Raw genomic sequence first — 14,245 nt, 5'->3', positions numbered from 1 at the left:
ACAAATTCAAGTAGCACCTTTGTGTGCCAAATAATGTAAATCTGTGCAACAGAAATGTCAAATTATATCTACAGCAAGCGTCTACAAATTTGCTGATAATATCATTGTAGCAGCAAATTTTTAGAGAGAAAGAGGACACAGGGAGCAATCTTCTCCCCTAGGCAGCAACACAGTAAGAAAGTGAGAGAGGATACTTGATTCAGTATGATGTTGAAGGAGGACTATCCACCAACACTCAGAAAGTTCTACACACCGCTTTGGCAGCGTCCAGGAGGGAAGGAGGCTTAAACTCTCCAACCAGCACTGCTGCATGCAGTATGTCAGCATGAACCCAAGCAGCAAAACAGGACTGGGAAAAGAGAATTATTAATGTGCAAAATAGTGAATGCCAATAAGGCAATGAACCTTACGAATATTGTTGTTGTACATTCAAGTACAGCAACACAACTGGTATTTAAAATAACCAAACAACAAGAAGAGTCTCTGTTTAAGAAAAGGTTGATCAAATTCAATTTACAACAAAGGAAAAGACCGTGTGGTCATGAGTAAATGATTTGATGTCTCTATATCGTATTTCTCCCATTGAAAAGTGAAAAAAAGATACAAATGTGCTTCTTTATCACACACTCTCTGCTTGTCAATTATTAGCTGAGTCAAGAATATTTGACATTAAGAACTGTTTGCACATCTGTTCAAATCTCAGCTCTTGACCTACATTCAGCTAATGATTATTAAGTGAAAGGCATTTAGTACATTGCAGCTCACCACATTAGCACTCACTACGTGGGTGAGAAAGTAAAGAATAACATATTAGAAAGTTCCATATTTTCTTCAAGAAACAAACTAACATTACATCTTTGTTATTATAAGATCTTAAATGAGAGAGAAGACATCTTAGAAATATGTAGCAACATACAAGGTCCAATGTCAGAATCTAGCCCTATAGCTTGGGAACTAAGAGTAAGAGGGGAGAGAAAGAGATAGTTATAGAACATGCCCTATCCTGTCACAGTGAAACGAGGCTCAGATTGATCACTTCACTCAGTACAAGTGGACACATGTTCAAAAGTACATGTTTTCTTACCTTTGGTCAGAAAATGTTGGCGTGTACCAGCCCACAATGCTTTGTCTATGAAGCAGTTTTTAGCTAATAACAACATCACTGTGCTTCAGTACCCACCCTGTTCACCAGACCCGTCTCTCCATGTGATTTCTACCTCTTTCCAAAGATCAAGCTGGTGCTCAAACAAACTCACTTTTTGTCAGTGGAAGATGTGAAAGGAAAAATGACGGAAATCCTCAGCAGCCTTTCAGAAAATGAGCTGTGGAATTGCTTTGAACATTGGCAGCATCATATGCAGCTGTGTGTCAACTCAGAAAGGAACTGTTTTGAAGGTGATCATAGATGATTTTCTTAATTTGTTAAAGAGTTACAGGCACAGTCTTTTTTTTGCATCAGACCTCAAACTAGTAGGAACTAATAAGTACAACAAAGCGCATTCTGAGTGCACACTGATGACAACAAAAGGCAAAAAAGCAAACACTGAACATGTCAAAGATGTTTTAAAAACTCATGAATAAATATTCTAACCAGGTATAACCAATGTTATCAAAGCACACTCGTCTGGAATTCCAGAACCAATTAATGGACTGTCGAGAATGAAGTACTATTGGAACTGCTTGCCTTCTAAAGGCACTGTGATCATTTCAAAACAAGCTGATAATCCCTCTGACAGAGTGCCAGTTTAGCCATTTTTGTTCTCTTTCCTAAGGCATTGAATGTAACAGCCATTTTATCAGCTGAAATAAACTCACACAAGTCCAGTTTAAACTTAAGCAAGCTAAAAAAATCTCTCAAAATACAAAACCCTAAACCAACCAGACTAAAGGTGGTGATTTTTGTTTCCCAGCTGAAACATATTATAAAAAACATCCCACAACAACCTACTGTTGCACACTCCCATCTTCTCTTATCACACCACTGCAAGGCAGTTTGCTGGAAGTTGCTCAGCAAACCTTTCTGTGGCTGATAACTTTACATTCTGGAGATGCTCCACTGTCAGAAGTTATGACTGAGTAATGAATGGATTTAAAGATATCAAAAATTTGGAGGAGTGATTTTTGCAAAATGTATATAAAAATAACATTATTTTGATAGGGATTATACATTTTCAAACTTGCCAGTTTACCCAAGACACAAACTATTAATCAGATGATCCTAGAGAAAATTTCTTATAAATATGTGACTACATGGTCAGATTTCTCCTTAATTCTTTCTTTTTGTTAGAAATGTAAACAAATTCTTCGTATCTGACAATGCTGACCATTGACTGGAGCGGGTCTGTGGCTGAGAAGAAAATATTAATTTTTTTTTTAAAGCAAGGTACAGCTTATTGTTCTACTGCTGATAATCATTAGCTGCTGCCTTTTTAGTCTATTTTCCTATAGAAGCAAAGGTTACATCTTAGTGCTTGGTGCGAGGGTAAGAATGATGCATGTGGATATTCTTGCAACCGCTGGGCATGTTGACCGAGTTCAGCTAAATTTAAATGAGGAGTTAGAAACCTCAAAGATTACTATTCCTTACCAGTGTAAGGAAATACAGTCAAGTGGCAGAGAGACACTGTCAAAGGTGAAGGCTGTAGCACCAAACTGAAACTGCCTACACATCAAGAAACCCGTATGATGCATGAGAGCAGTAGACGGAGAAGGAGATTTCTTGGAAATTCCCAGCTGTGGGAAAATTTCAGTTGGGCTTGCAACGATCATTCCCTAGGGAAGTCTATAAGGCAAGAAAGGGTACAGAAAGCTTCTACCCACCCTAAAAAGGTATGCTAGATTGATCTCATACTCATTGAGCTTACTAAAAGTAAGGCTACATATAACTGATAACAAAAAAAAAAGAATTAAAATATCCCTAATACCACAATACTCTGAAATCTCTTACACAAGGGTAAGTGAAATTGCTGAGTATCAGAGGCAGAGGTATCTCCTGCCTTGTTAACAGGTAACCTAACTAGGAGGCTGGGTCACGTACCCAAAATATTTCAGCCCATGAGAGAAGTTACAAGGAACAATGCTTACCTTCCTAACCTCTGACCTACAAGACTTGAACCTTAGCTAAGCCTTGCCTGGGACCCTGCACAAGCAGAAACTCTGCTCTGGCACAGTCCTGGGGCATTTGGAGCATTGCCAAAAGAGGAGGGAAAGCCAGGTGCCTTTCCAGCTGCTGGAAGACAATATACACGTGGCAACATGCAGGTTGGGGAGAGGAGATAAGCTGGCAGGGAAAACCAGCACCGTAGATGCACAGCCAAACCAGCGCCCACTGATTTTGGCATCAGACATGTTTAGAGACACAATACAACTAGAACACCTTTAAGTTCCATGGTTGCACAGAAACCACTTGAAATGTTAAAATGGTAGGAGTCAACTATGGATTGATTAGGCTATGTATTTTGGGAGGACTCCAACCTTTCCTTTCATTAACTTCCTTATTAACACATACTTCCTATTTATACAGATTATCATAAAGGCTTATTAGGCTATTAAGAACGCAAGTTCCAAAAATTATCTCCCAAGTTTATCTCTGAATGATGCAGAGTACAGGATAGCAATATAATGCTGCTAGATCTGTTATTGGCTGTAGTTCCAGCCTACAGCAGATAACATAATGGAAGTAGGAAATCCATAATAATTACCTAATAGTACAAGTGGAAACATCTTTGGTCACTCCAGTGCCAACATCTACCAGGACTTGTACTGCAAGGAAACATGGAGAAACTTGATGCTGCACTGGTGAAAGCCTGCCCAAGGATGCTGTAATGATGAGGACACACTTAACAAAATGCCACTCACCCAATCAGAGCTGCCAAGGAAAGGAACAGGAAGAAACCACTACTAAAGCTCACTCCTGAAGTCTGAGATGAGCAAGTCTACTGTCAAAGGAGTTCTTCAAAGTATTAGACATCAAGGTGATATTGCAAAACAGAAAGAAACAGGAAAATGCTCACTGGAAAGAGGAAATAGAGCAGCAGACCAAAGGGAAGAAAAAAGCAGTTCATGAAAGAAAAATGGATGAGAAGAGAATATTGTTATCTGAGTCGAGAGTATCTACAAAAGAAACTAAGTTGGATTAAGGGAGCCTAAAACAAGAGAAAAAAAAACATGCCTAAAAATATCTGCTACATGTGTTCTATATAAGCCAATTAGAGCTGTAGCCTGACACTGCATCATCATTCTCCTGAAGAAATGCAAAATCTTCTATTACAAAATAACCTTTCTGGAATAGCAGCCAGTTGCTACTCCTCTTCTGCATCCCCTCCAGCTTCAAGACAGTCTGTACATAGCTGGGACTGCAGGAAGGAAGTTATGAGCTCTCCCTGCCCATGTTATATTATTCTGAAAAGAATATAGTTTTAAAGGCAGATAAATTCTTGAAGAGATTGGATCCATGACAATTTTAACAAGCTATTGTATGCTATTACTACCTGCTTATTCTCATTTCCTGCTCCTTTCTTATCTAAATTTTAGACTTGGCAGCAGTGCTTTTCCTGAGAGATTTAGCTATACATGGTCAACGCCACAGTAATTCAGCTGTGGCACATGGAGTTTTAACAGCTAATAAATACTCATACAGGACTTTTCCTCCACACCTTAAGAAAATCTTAATAGAAGTTAAATATAACAGGAAGAAATGTAGTATTACTTAGTCTAGCGAGTGTAAAGCATCTGGTTTCTGATTTCAGGTAAGACCTAGTCTTTCATAGAAGTTCTGAATAAGCAACACCATAAGTACTAAATGAATGAGAAAATTAATAAAGACTTCCACAGACAACTAGAAAAATCTCAAAAGTGAACACCAAACAATATTTGCAGATAATCTGACTCCTTGCATGCTAGATTTGCCTGACATTGGCAGGTCAAGTCCAGGAAAACTATGGTCCTGTAAGCTACATATAACAAAAGTGATAGAAACACTTTTTATTAGAAGAGCTTTTTTAGGAGTGCAAAGAGCTGCAGAACTTTTCTTTTCCTTTTTTTGCTTTAATCAATCAGGATGTAGATTCACTGCTGCTGCTGCACTGTTAAGGACCCAAACACAGACTGTGGTACTAAATGACAGAGCAAATTTATTGGTTAAGGTTTTTTCGTTTGGCTGATTTTGAAAACTGAGAGATCATAGCGTGCAATAATTAATTACACATCTTTCTCACTGTCTATACTGAATAATTAAAAAAATCACTGAGAGGGAAAGCATAGCTCAATTCCCTATACTCTCATTTGGGTCAAGATACGGCAAATATTAATACGGGCTGGTTAACAGATCATTTACCCTGTCCAATATCTCTGTGAGAAATAAAAAGCACAAATCAGAGCTGAAGAACTCAGAATAGGGCAACTTTTTGATTGAAATGTCATTAAATCTTGTTCTGTTTTGGAGAACTTTGTCTCATACATCCTTAAGTCAAAGGGCAAGACTCCCTTTTGCAAAAAAGATCACAGGGAATCAAAGTCTCTTTCTTGTTGTGACAAAGCTAAGACCCAAACATGGTCAAAACATTTTCTTTTTCAACAGAAAAGAAATATTTTTCTTTCTGTAATACACTGCAGTTGATATATTGGTATGTTTTACTACTCAGAAGTGAAAAATTTACTGTCAGGTTGTGAGTCTTCTTGAAGTACCTTCCTTCCTACACAAGCACTGAAGGAAAAGCAGGTGCATTTCAAGGACTCATTCACCTAATGCTGGTACCCCAAAATTAGAGACAATACAAATAGCTTATGGTACTACTTTCCCCCCATAGACTGACAGGAAAACTAAGGATTTATGTCAGAAATTCTGTTTTATTGCCTGTTGAAAAACTAAGCGTTTTGGTGACATAGACTGGGTCACATCTCTAAATATTCCTTGCAAAAGGCAGCAAAGGTTTCACTGTTTTCCTTTGAACACTCCCTTCCTCCCCAGCGATTAGCCCAAGAATATTATTACAGGCTCCAGGGGAAGGGCAAATATAATTAAGCTTACACAATGCTTTCCATTAAGATTCTACTTTCAATTGTTAGTTCATTTTGAAAGGATAAAGTTCAAACTTACAATGTCATTTAAAGAATAAAAAAAAAACAACTTTTTTTTTTTATATGATTACTAGTACCTGCGTGCTGAAGAGCAAGACTTGGTATTCTGCACCAAGATAATGAAGGTATGAGAAATGTGTAAGAGCCTGCTCCTGCAAGAAACTCAAATCACCTTTTCCTAACAAAGACTTGTTAAAATTCAGCAGGTACATGCTTTAAGGATTCAATCTATGCTGAACGCCTGCCAGGTCAACGGGTTAGACAAGATTTTCCTTGCTGTTCTTCTCCCTGGCAGATGATGACTGGTGCAATACAAAGCAAAAACAGTGAGGCAGGGGGACTGTCTCTGCTGTTTTCTCTATATTGTTAAAGGCCAGTGCCCAAGCTCTGAAGACGACTAGACAGACAAAGGCAGCCGCACATGTCACAAAGGAGGAAGGAGCAATCAAATGGAAATATTCAAGCAATAGTTGGTAAAAGAGAAGATGAGAAAGTTCTCAGGACTCTCACTGGGGTGTTAATCAGAAAGAAGTCCGAAACCAGCATTTGGGAAGAGGTTGGAGAAAAAGTGCAGGAGAAATGAAACTCCTGTAGTCAGCTAGAGAACATTCCCTGCAAAACATGGACTTGAACATCTGACCCCAATGAAACAGACAAAACTCATGAGACTGTATTGCAAAAAACTGCCAACTTTACTTAACTTTCCCATGTGGAAGCCTAAACCTCACCAATTACCTGGCTGAGCTTGATATGGTTTGAATAACATGTGTTTCAGTTTTCTTTTTTTAATTCTTAGGTTTTTTAAGTCTTAAAAATCAGAGTATTGCTCTAAAGACACATTACAAAGACCAATTTTGCAAAATTGAGTGCTTATATCAGAAAACCTTAGATTTAACACAGCCTTTTAAAGCTACTGTTTGATTCTTAGTCTGTAATGGTTGTCTGCAATTCTCCTCGTCCTTACAAAACGATACTCAGAAATAGACCTTTCTCTATAACAGTCCAAGAAGGTGCCAATTGCTTTGATTCTTATTATGTCTTGTGACCATTTCTCTCCATTTTGTTTTCTTTTCCTCTGCACAATGTTGCTATTTTAAAAAGTAGCAACTGAGTTTTAGAAAACAAAATTGATGGTGGTTCAATGCACCAGAATTGGACTTGGCCATTACTTCATGCCAGGATTCTTTCAATACAACAGTAATGTAAATCTTTCCATCTAAAGTTTGTACTTCAAAATATAAATGTTAAGTTTTGAAAGAACCATAGAATGATGGAAAAATCTAAATGGGAAGCCAGGCTCTCCCTTTAAAGTTTTCTTTACACTGCGCTAATACTCTCAGTAAAAAAAGATGGAGAAGGTCAGATTTGCTGTAAGAAGAGCAGGTAAGAAGAGAACGTGCTTCTTTTTCTGTGTGACCCCTCATATGCTGTATCTACTGCCACAAGCTTGCAGGGTCAGGATGAAAGCTGAGAGACAGGAGTAAGGCAAGGGATGATCTGCCCGTGAATCCCAGTATCTCACTCTGTCCCCTTGCTCCTGCCTCCTAGTCCACACAGCAATCATAACCCTGTGTTGTTTGCTATAGGCTCTTCCATGGCCAAGGTCTGTATCAGTCTGAACCTATGGGTTCTGCTCAGAACATCTGAAAGCCCTAGATTAAAAAGCTATTACAGCTGTCCCACCTTCTCAACTTGCACATCTTTAAGATCATCTCAAAGAAAAGATGCCCTCAAACAGCAACTTAAAAAGGAGCTATTGGCTTCATAGTTGGGCCATAAAAAGCCCATACTTTTTTGCCCAGACCATTCACTCTTTGTATTTGTGCTTCAATCAGATTTTTGACAGGCAATTTATCTAAAATAATCTGAAATATCCTTGACTGCTGGTTCAGGTGAAAACTTTGTGTCATACATAGAGTCAAATTTTGTATTCAATGTCTGAAATATCTGACAGGTATTGTGCCCTGCCAAGAACGATGACAAGGTTGAAAGCCTGGAGGCTTTACCATAGACAGTAGATTTGTCATTTCTTTCACTTGTTTTTACTTTTGAGGCTTTATTGGAAACATGCTTAAAACCCAAGTGAGTCTGAGGTTATTTACTACCCAAGGCCTCCAAAAGGGGCCCTGTCACTGAAACCCTACAATGAAATAAGTTCAGAAAAGAAAGAAAACAAAAATAAAAAATAATCAAATGAGTTTTACAGGACTGTTTCATAGTGTGCTGCCTACAGGGTCCAACCTCCCTTAAGCAGTGGCCAGCTCTGAAGATGAAAAGCAGAATCATGTGACAGATACTGCAATGGACTGTTTTGTCTCTCTAACGTCTCTTGGAATTTAGTCAACATTGAATTACAGGAAATATTTATATATTGGTGAATGGAAAAATAAGAACAAAGATGATTGCGAAAAAAGATGATTTGAAAGTGACAGCAACATTATAGATATGATTTTAGACCAATGTGAATTGCAAGCAATTGATACAGAGGGGATAATATATGGATTTTCCTCATTCTGGACTATAAATGTCACTAAGATCAATAAATAGGAAATTATGATACGTAGAATTATTTGTGGAATAGCCACTTCACATCAAATGCACCATCATAATGGCTAGAGCTACAGTCAGAAGACAAAATCATATATCATATATTGTAAGTGATAAAACTTGAACTATTATAATTGTTTACCCACATTTTTCACAGCCTAAAGCGACAAATAATGGAAAGATTTTAGCACAGCTTCCCACCCATATAGTTTATCACTACAAAACACCGATTCCACTTACCAACCAAGTCATTAAACAACAGTTACTGGCAGCATTTTCCAAAATAGTGCTATGCAATGTACATCGAAGCAAAAAACCGAAACATCTGAAATCACCTCTGGTTTGCTCAAAGTTCTAGGGGCATCAGAGAAGCTGAAAAGCAGCCGCTCACAGAAGTTCAGAATCTCCAAACTTCCGGTGGTGAGAAAGCACAAACCCATAGGCACACACTTCCCCCTTACAACAGCCACCAAAGCTGTGTCAGCACTGGCAGGAAAAGAAAAAGATTTACAGCTACACAGGCACCTTTATAATTTTCATATCTCAAAATTATGTAATTTCCAATAAAGGCTTCTTTTGAATTACCATTTATTTTTACAACTCACTTTGTTTCACAGTACTCTATCTCCTACTGTTAACTCTTGAAAGAAGCCTTTCAAGGATCAATCCAGTCTGTTAGGATTCTGGACACTAAAATTGAATTTTTCTTGTCTACTAGTTCTTTTGAAAGGCTTAAAAATGATTTGTGATAATCAGCATAAAGGGATTTGATTGACAGAGTTTAACTAAGTGATCTAGAGAAGATTCATCAGTGGAAAATTGCTAAAATTATAAATTAAACGACCAAGTTTTTCTCTGTCTGCTCTTGAAACAAAATAGGTTCTTAGAGATGTGAAAATCATTCTAAAAGCATCTACAAGTAGTCAATAAAAACCTTTGAAATACACGGCATAATCTTTCAAATAACACTCTTCAATAGTAATCAAATAAAAAGAAAGGATAAAAGGGCAACAATCACAATGACTTCCAAATAAGTCTGTTGACCTCTTTCACAAAACTCAAGAACATAGCTACCAAACTTCCCTCAAGTAAAATACGGGAGATTTAGTTTAAACACGATTATACCTCTTCCTGTTGAAATAATGACTTTTTTTTACCACTGCTCTTTCCTTCCCAGTTTGCTGTCTCAAATTGCCTTTTTCTGCAATTCACCTTTTGCTGTCTGCTTACAAGAACAGAGCCCAGCAGGAGGGTCCTTGCCACATGACCTAGTCAGTGGTGGAGAGGGAAGAAAGCCTACATCCCATCCAGCACTGCTCCCTAAGAACCTCCAGCAACAGACGGGGGCAGTGGCGAGGGAGAAACCATCCCTGCTGAATGTCTGTAGCACCAAAGATACCAAAAAAACCCCCACTCAAAGACAACTCCTAAAACTTCCTGACCAACTCTCAATGGGAGCACCATAGAGTTAATTACTGTTTCCCCATTTGACATTTTTATTCTTCTTTTCTGAATTTTTGGTCATTTACCAGCTCACATGAAGGAAAAAAAAAAAAAAAAAGGTAAGCTGGTGGCTTTTTTTTTCCTCAGTTTTCAGTTGTGTGGACAGCATTATAAAGACAGAAACTAGCACTGGCAAAAGCTCTGTTTATCATCCTGATGGTAAAGGTCATTTTGTAAGCTATTGCCACCACTTGCAAGACCTTTGCTTTAAGTCCCCTTTAAGTCCTAGACAATCCTACCACCACAGGCAAAATTATTAGCTTCCATCTAACACAGCAACTACTTCAGCTGAAGGATATTTCAAATTAATTTACAGGATATCAGCAGGATAAAGCTTTCCTCTCTGAAAAGCTACAGCAAATGTATAGAATTAACATTTTTGTGATGGTGCTTCAACCTCATCTACCCATATGCTCCTTTATTTTTTTTACGCTTTCTCCAGATTTTGGGGGCTTTTCACCATCCATTTGTGAATTTATTGTTATCTGCAATTATAAATAATGTGATAACCTTCTCAGGTTTCACAGCAGTTATGCAATATAGAGGCACTCAATCACATTTTAGTCCAGAAAATGTCTGCCTACTACACTTCTGTACCAATAAGTCAGTTTGTATAAATGACAGGGTTTTTTGGGAAAAAAAAATCAAGTTTATATTTGTGAAACTTTTCTAATCTACTACTCAATGCTATTCTAACTTAATAATGATTTTATATAATTAGTTTGCCTGTATCTGGTAATTTGCTGCAGCATACACACTTTTGTACTTATTGGAGACATAAAAGAAAAAAAAAAGTATTTGAAATGCCAACAGAAATGAAATTTAACATACAAAACTCAGATTTTTTTCATTAATAATAAAACATACAGTTATGAAAGACTGCACACTCAGTGAAATACTGCAGGGACTAAGGAATCTATGTAAGCTAATGATACATAAAAAGCGATACTCCTCAGTTTAATACATCGCGCTTACACTAGCACCTTGGAAATCAACTCTACATCTAAGCCATCTCAGTCCTCTGGTCTCTTTGTAAACATTACCTTTTTTCTTTTGAATATCTATCTTTGCCAAAAAAACCCTAAAAGTGTAAATCTACAGTATTAATCTAGACTTTAAACACCTAATCTGACAATATTAACTATTAAGATCAAGAATGATCAGTTACAGAGTCTAAACACGATTGTTTATTTAGATATCATCTTTGCAAATACAACATAAAAACAATTTGTGTTTCACGTAAGTGCAAGATACGATTCAGTTACTTCCTTGCAGATTGACCAGAATATTTTCTACTAGTTTTTCCACTGATCTTTACTATGCATTATTTGAATGTTGTGGATACATTTTTTTAAACTCTTATAGAAAATACAATGCAGTACTCACTGAAACTAATGATTAAAGTTTCTTTAGAGAAACAAGCATCTGGACTTGTTTTATGACCAAAACTTGTCTGCTCAATGCTTTTTATAAATCAAAGATCCAGATAATCAGAAATTTTAAAAACTTTTAATTACATATTCCCAATAACATCAGCCTCAATTTCTGCACAGTTGTAATTTAGAAAGAAACTTTTTTATTTTTTGAAGCAGAGCAAAGATTTTATCAGATATTAGTAGCAACAACCATCAATCCAAAACAACTTGAGTGTTTCTTTTATTTTTAATAACACAAGCTAATAAGAATTGCCATCTGTAACAAATGCTTATTTTGCTCTTGTAAGATTTCTCTAAATTTTATATGTTACTTCATAAGTGTATAAACATTCTTAGAGCAGAAAAATTTTTTTTTTAATATAGTCAGAGAATGTTTTTATAATTTTAAGCTTATGAAAGCCTAAGAAATTGTTAAAACAACTGGTATTTACCTTGGTCAAATTCTACAGTCAGTGAAGTGACACTTGCAAGTTTTCGCATACCTATTTTGGAAACTGTTAATTATTGATAAAACACACAGTTGCAAAGGCTTTGCATGCAGAAGTGACTTACCAGCTGGCATGGCCAGCCAGCTCTCTGCTAAACCAGGCCTGGCACCTATAGCACATTTGCACTAGCTTTAGGCTGTTCTGTACTGTAGGTCCTGGCTTAGCTTAAAATGCAAGAGATACGCAATAATCTCCACCTACCTTCTCATACAATCCAGCGCCCGAATAAAGAAGTCTTTGTGAAGCTGATGCTCATCCCTCAAAATGGAGCACTGCTCCAGCGTCACTGACATGGATGTCCGGTCTTTGGCACTTTTGCAACAGGTGAAACGGACTCCATTCAGCTTACGGCAAATCTGAAACACAGGAAGACATCAAAGGTTTGCCCTTTTCACGCCTTCTCTTGTTCTCTACACACTAGGCAGACTGTGAAACTCTCACAATTTTGCAGTCAGACAATGAATGCAGAGAACTACAGTACTTCTGAAGAAGAAAATAGCTATTAACAGGCAGTAACTCCAACTTGAATCATATGGCTGTTGATGCACGTCTTCAAAGTTAAATCACTTATTAGTGCTGCCTTGGGGGTTTTCATATTCTAAGGACTATGTCGTTCATGCTGATCTGACACAGTGCCATAAAAAGAGAAAATGTTTTCAAAACTACTGTAGATTTATCTTTCATTTATAAATTTGCAGCATTAACACTTTACAGAAATAGCACCAAATGATTATAGCTACTGATCTATAGCACTTTCCAATTTGTCCAAATGACACACCTTAAAAGCAGATCTTCAGGGCTTTCACTAGTGGGGCAAGTCTACAAATAACCTGCCCACTGAGTACAAAGGAACCCTTATTGATTTTATGAGAGCATTGCACTCAAGCTTGTACTGCAATTTCACAAGTCTCTCTTCTGTTCATTCCCCTCCCCCCAAATGAAGCAAGAAAATGGGCCCAACAAAAAAAAAAATTATCTACTGTTCTTAGTCCTAATCATATTTAGCAATGTCTACAGGTTCTACAGCTTATCAAATGTTTGTATTTAATTTCCTGAACTTGAAATAAGAAAGTACTTGTACTAGCCTATACTATCAAAGTTGCTTCATTTATCCTCATTTTGTGACAACCACCCTATTCAATTAATGCTTAATTGTCTGAATGCCTAATGATTGTTTAAAAATGAAGCAAAACTTTGAGAAGTCTGGACTCATGAATGTAGAAGACTAACTCCTCGTGAGAGTATGGATTCAGACATGTCTATCTCTCTACTGAATGTAGACGTAGTCTTTACTTCCAACTGGCAAACTGTTCAATGCATACCTCAGAACCATTAAAGCTTAACTGGAATGACTGCCATGGAGTGTCTGCTTTCAATGTACATTTTGAGAAAATTATAAGGGATAAGAGAACCATGACATAGTTTTAAAGATAGCTTCTCATTTTAAGAATTGATATATCATTGAACCAGTCACTAGCTTACACTTTGAGTTCAAACAATGTTTAACTAGCAAAAGAAAAATCTAGAGGAAAGCTGGTATGCGCAAGTATGGGTCCCCCCTTCTCCAGATTTACTTTGTCCTAAGAAAAGATAACACACTCTGACCAGCTTTGCTTGCTCCTATCCCTGGACAATCATAGCTATAACAGTACCAAAAAAAGCAAATCGTTTTAAGACCAGGGCAAGGCAATCTATTACAGCAGTTATGCATCATCCTAAGGAACTTCTCAGCTTGGCTACTGAGTGTTTACTTAGGATCTTGCAGGATGAAGCTAGAACATGTTCTTCATAATATCTTATTTATCCATTAATTGTATTCTCAGCAATTGTATTAAAACCAACGGCCCAGACAATACTTGCAGTCTTTAAGGTCTTTGCAATATTGTGGTATGGTGATCTCAAATATGGGTGATCTCAAAAGTTGAATCCAAAGCATTAATTAATTGAATCTAACTTTGAACCCAAAGAAGTACAGGCTAGTAAAGAAGAACTTCTAAGTGATTCTTCCCCCCTGTAGTTTAAAATTTTAAAACTTAAAATTTGTTTAAAAATTTGGAAAGTTCCATAGGGATTTAAATAAGCTACTACAAAACGTTTTTTTAAAGAAAATGTCAAGCAGGACTGATAACACCGTGAAAGAAGGTAACTGCTTAATCGGAGAGATTAATCCTCCTTATGGTAGTCTCTTTTGAA

At 37.1% G+C, this 14,245-nt stretch overlaps 1 protein-coding gene across 8 annotated transcripts in view; it reads right to left on the bottom strand.

The window, feature by feature from the left end:
* The window catches only part of INPP4B (inositol polyphosphate-4-phosphatase type II B), a 328,507-nt gene that overhangs the window by 20,543 nt on the left and 293,719 nt on the right, over positions 1-14,245 (bottom strand). For all 8 annotated transcript variants that reach the window (XM_054065533.1, XM_054065540.1, XM_054065532.1 and 5 more), the window contains one exon: positions 12,254-12,408. In XM_054065533.1, the coding sequence (XP_053921508.1) occupies positions 12,254-12,408 (155 nt within the window). The remainder of the gene's footprint in view (positions 1-12,253; positions 12,409-14,245) is intronic.

This window comes from Cuculus canorus, chromosome 4 (genome assembly GCF_017976375.1).
Source record: "Cuculus canorus isolate bCucCan1 chromosome 4, bCucCan1.pri, whole genome shotgun sequence".
NCBI classification, from domain to species: domain Eukaryota; kingdom Metazoa; phylum Chordata; class Aves; order Cuculiformes; family Cuculidae; genus Cuculus; species Cuculus canorus.
Note: the sequence above shows the minus strand (reverse complement) of the source record. Positions and strands in the feature narration are given on the sequence as shown.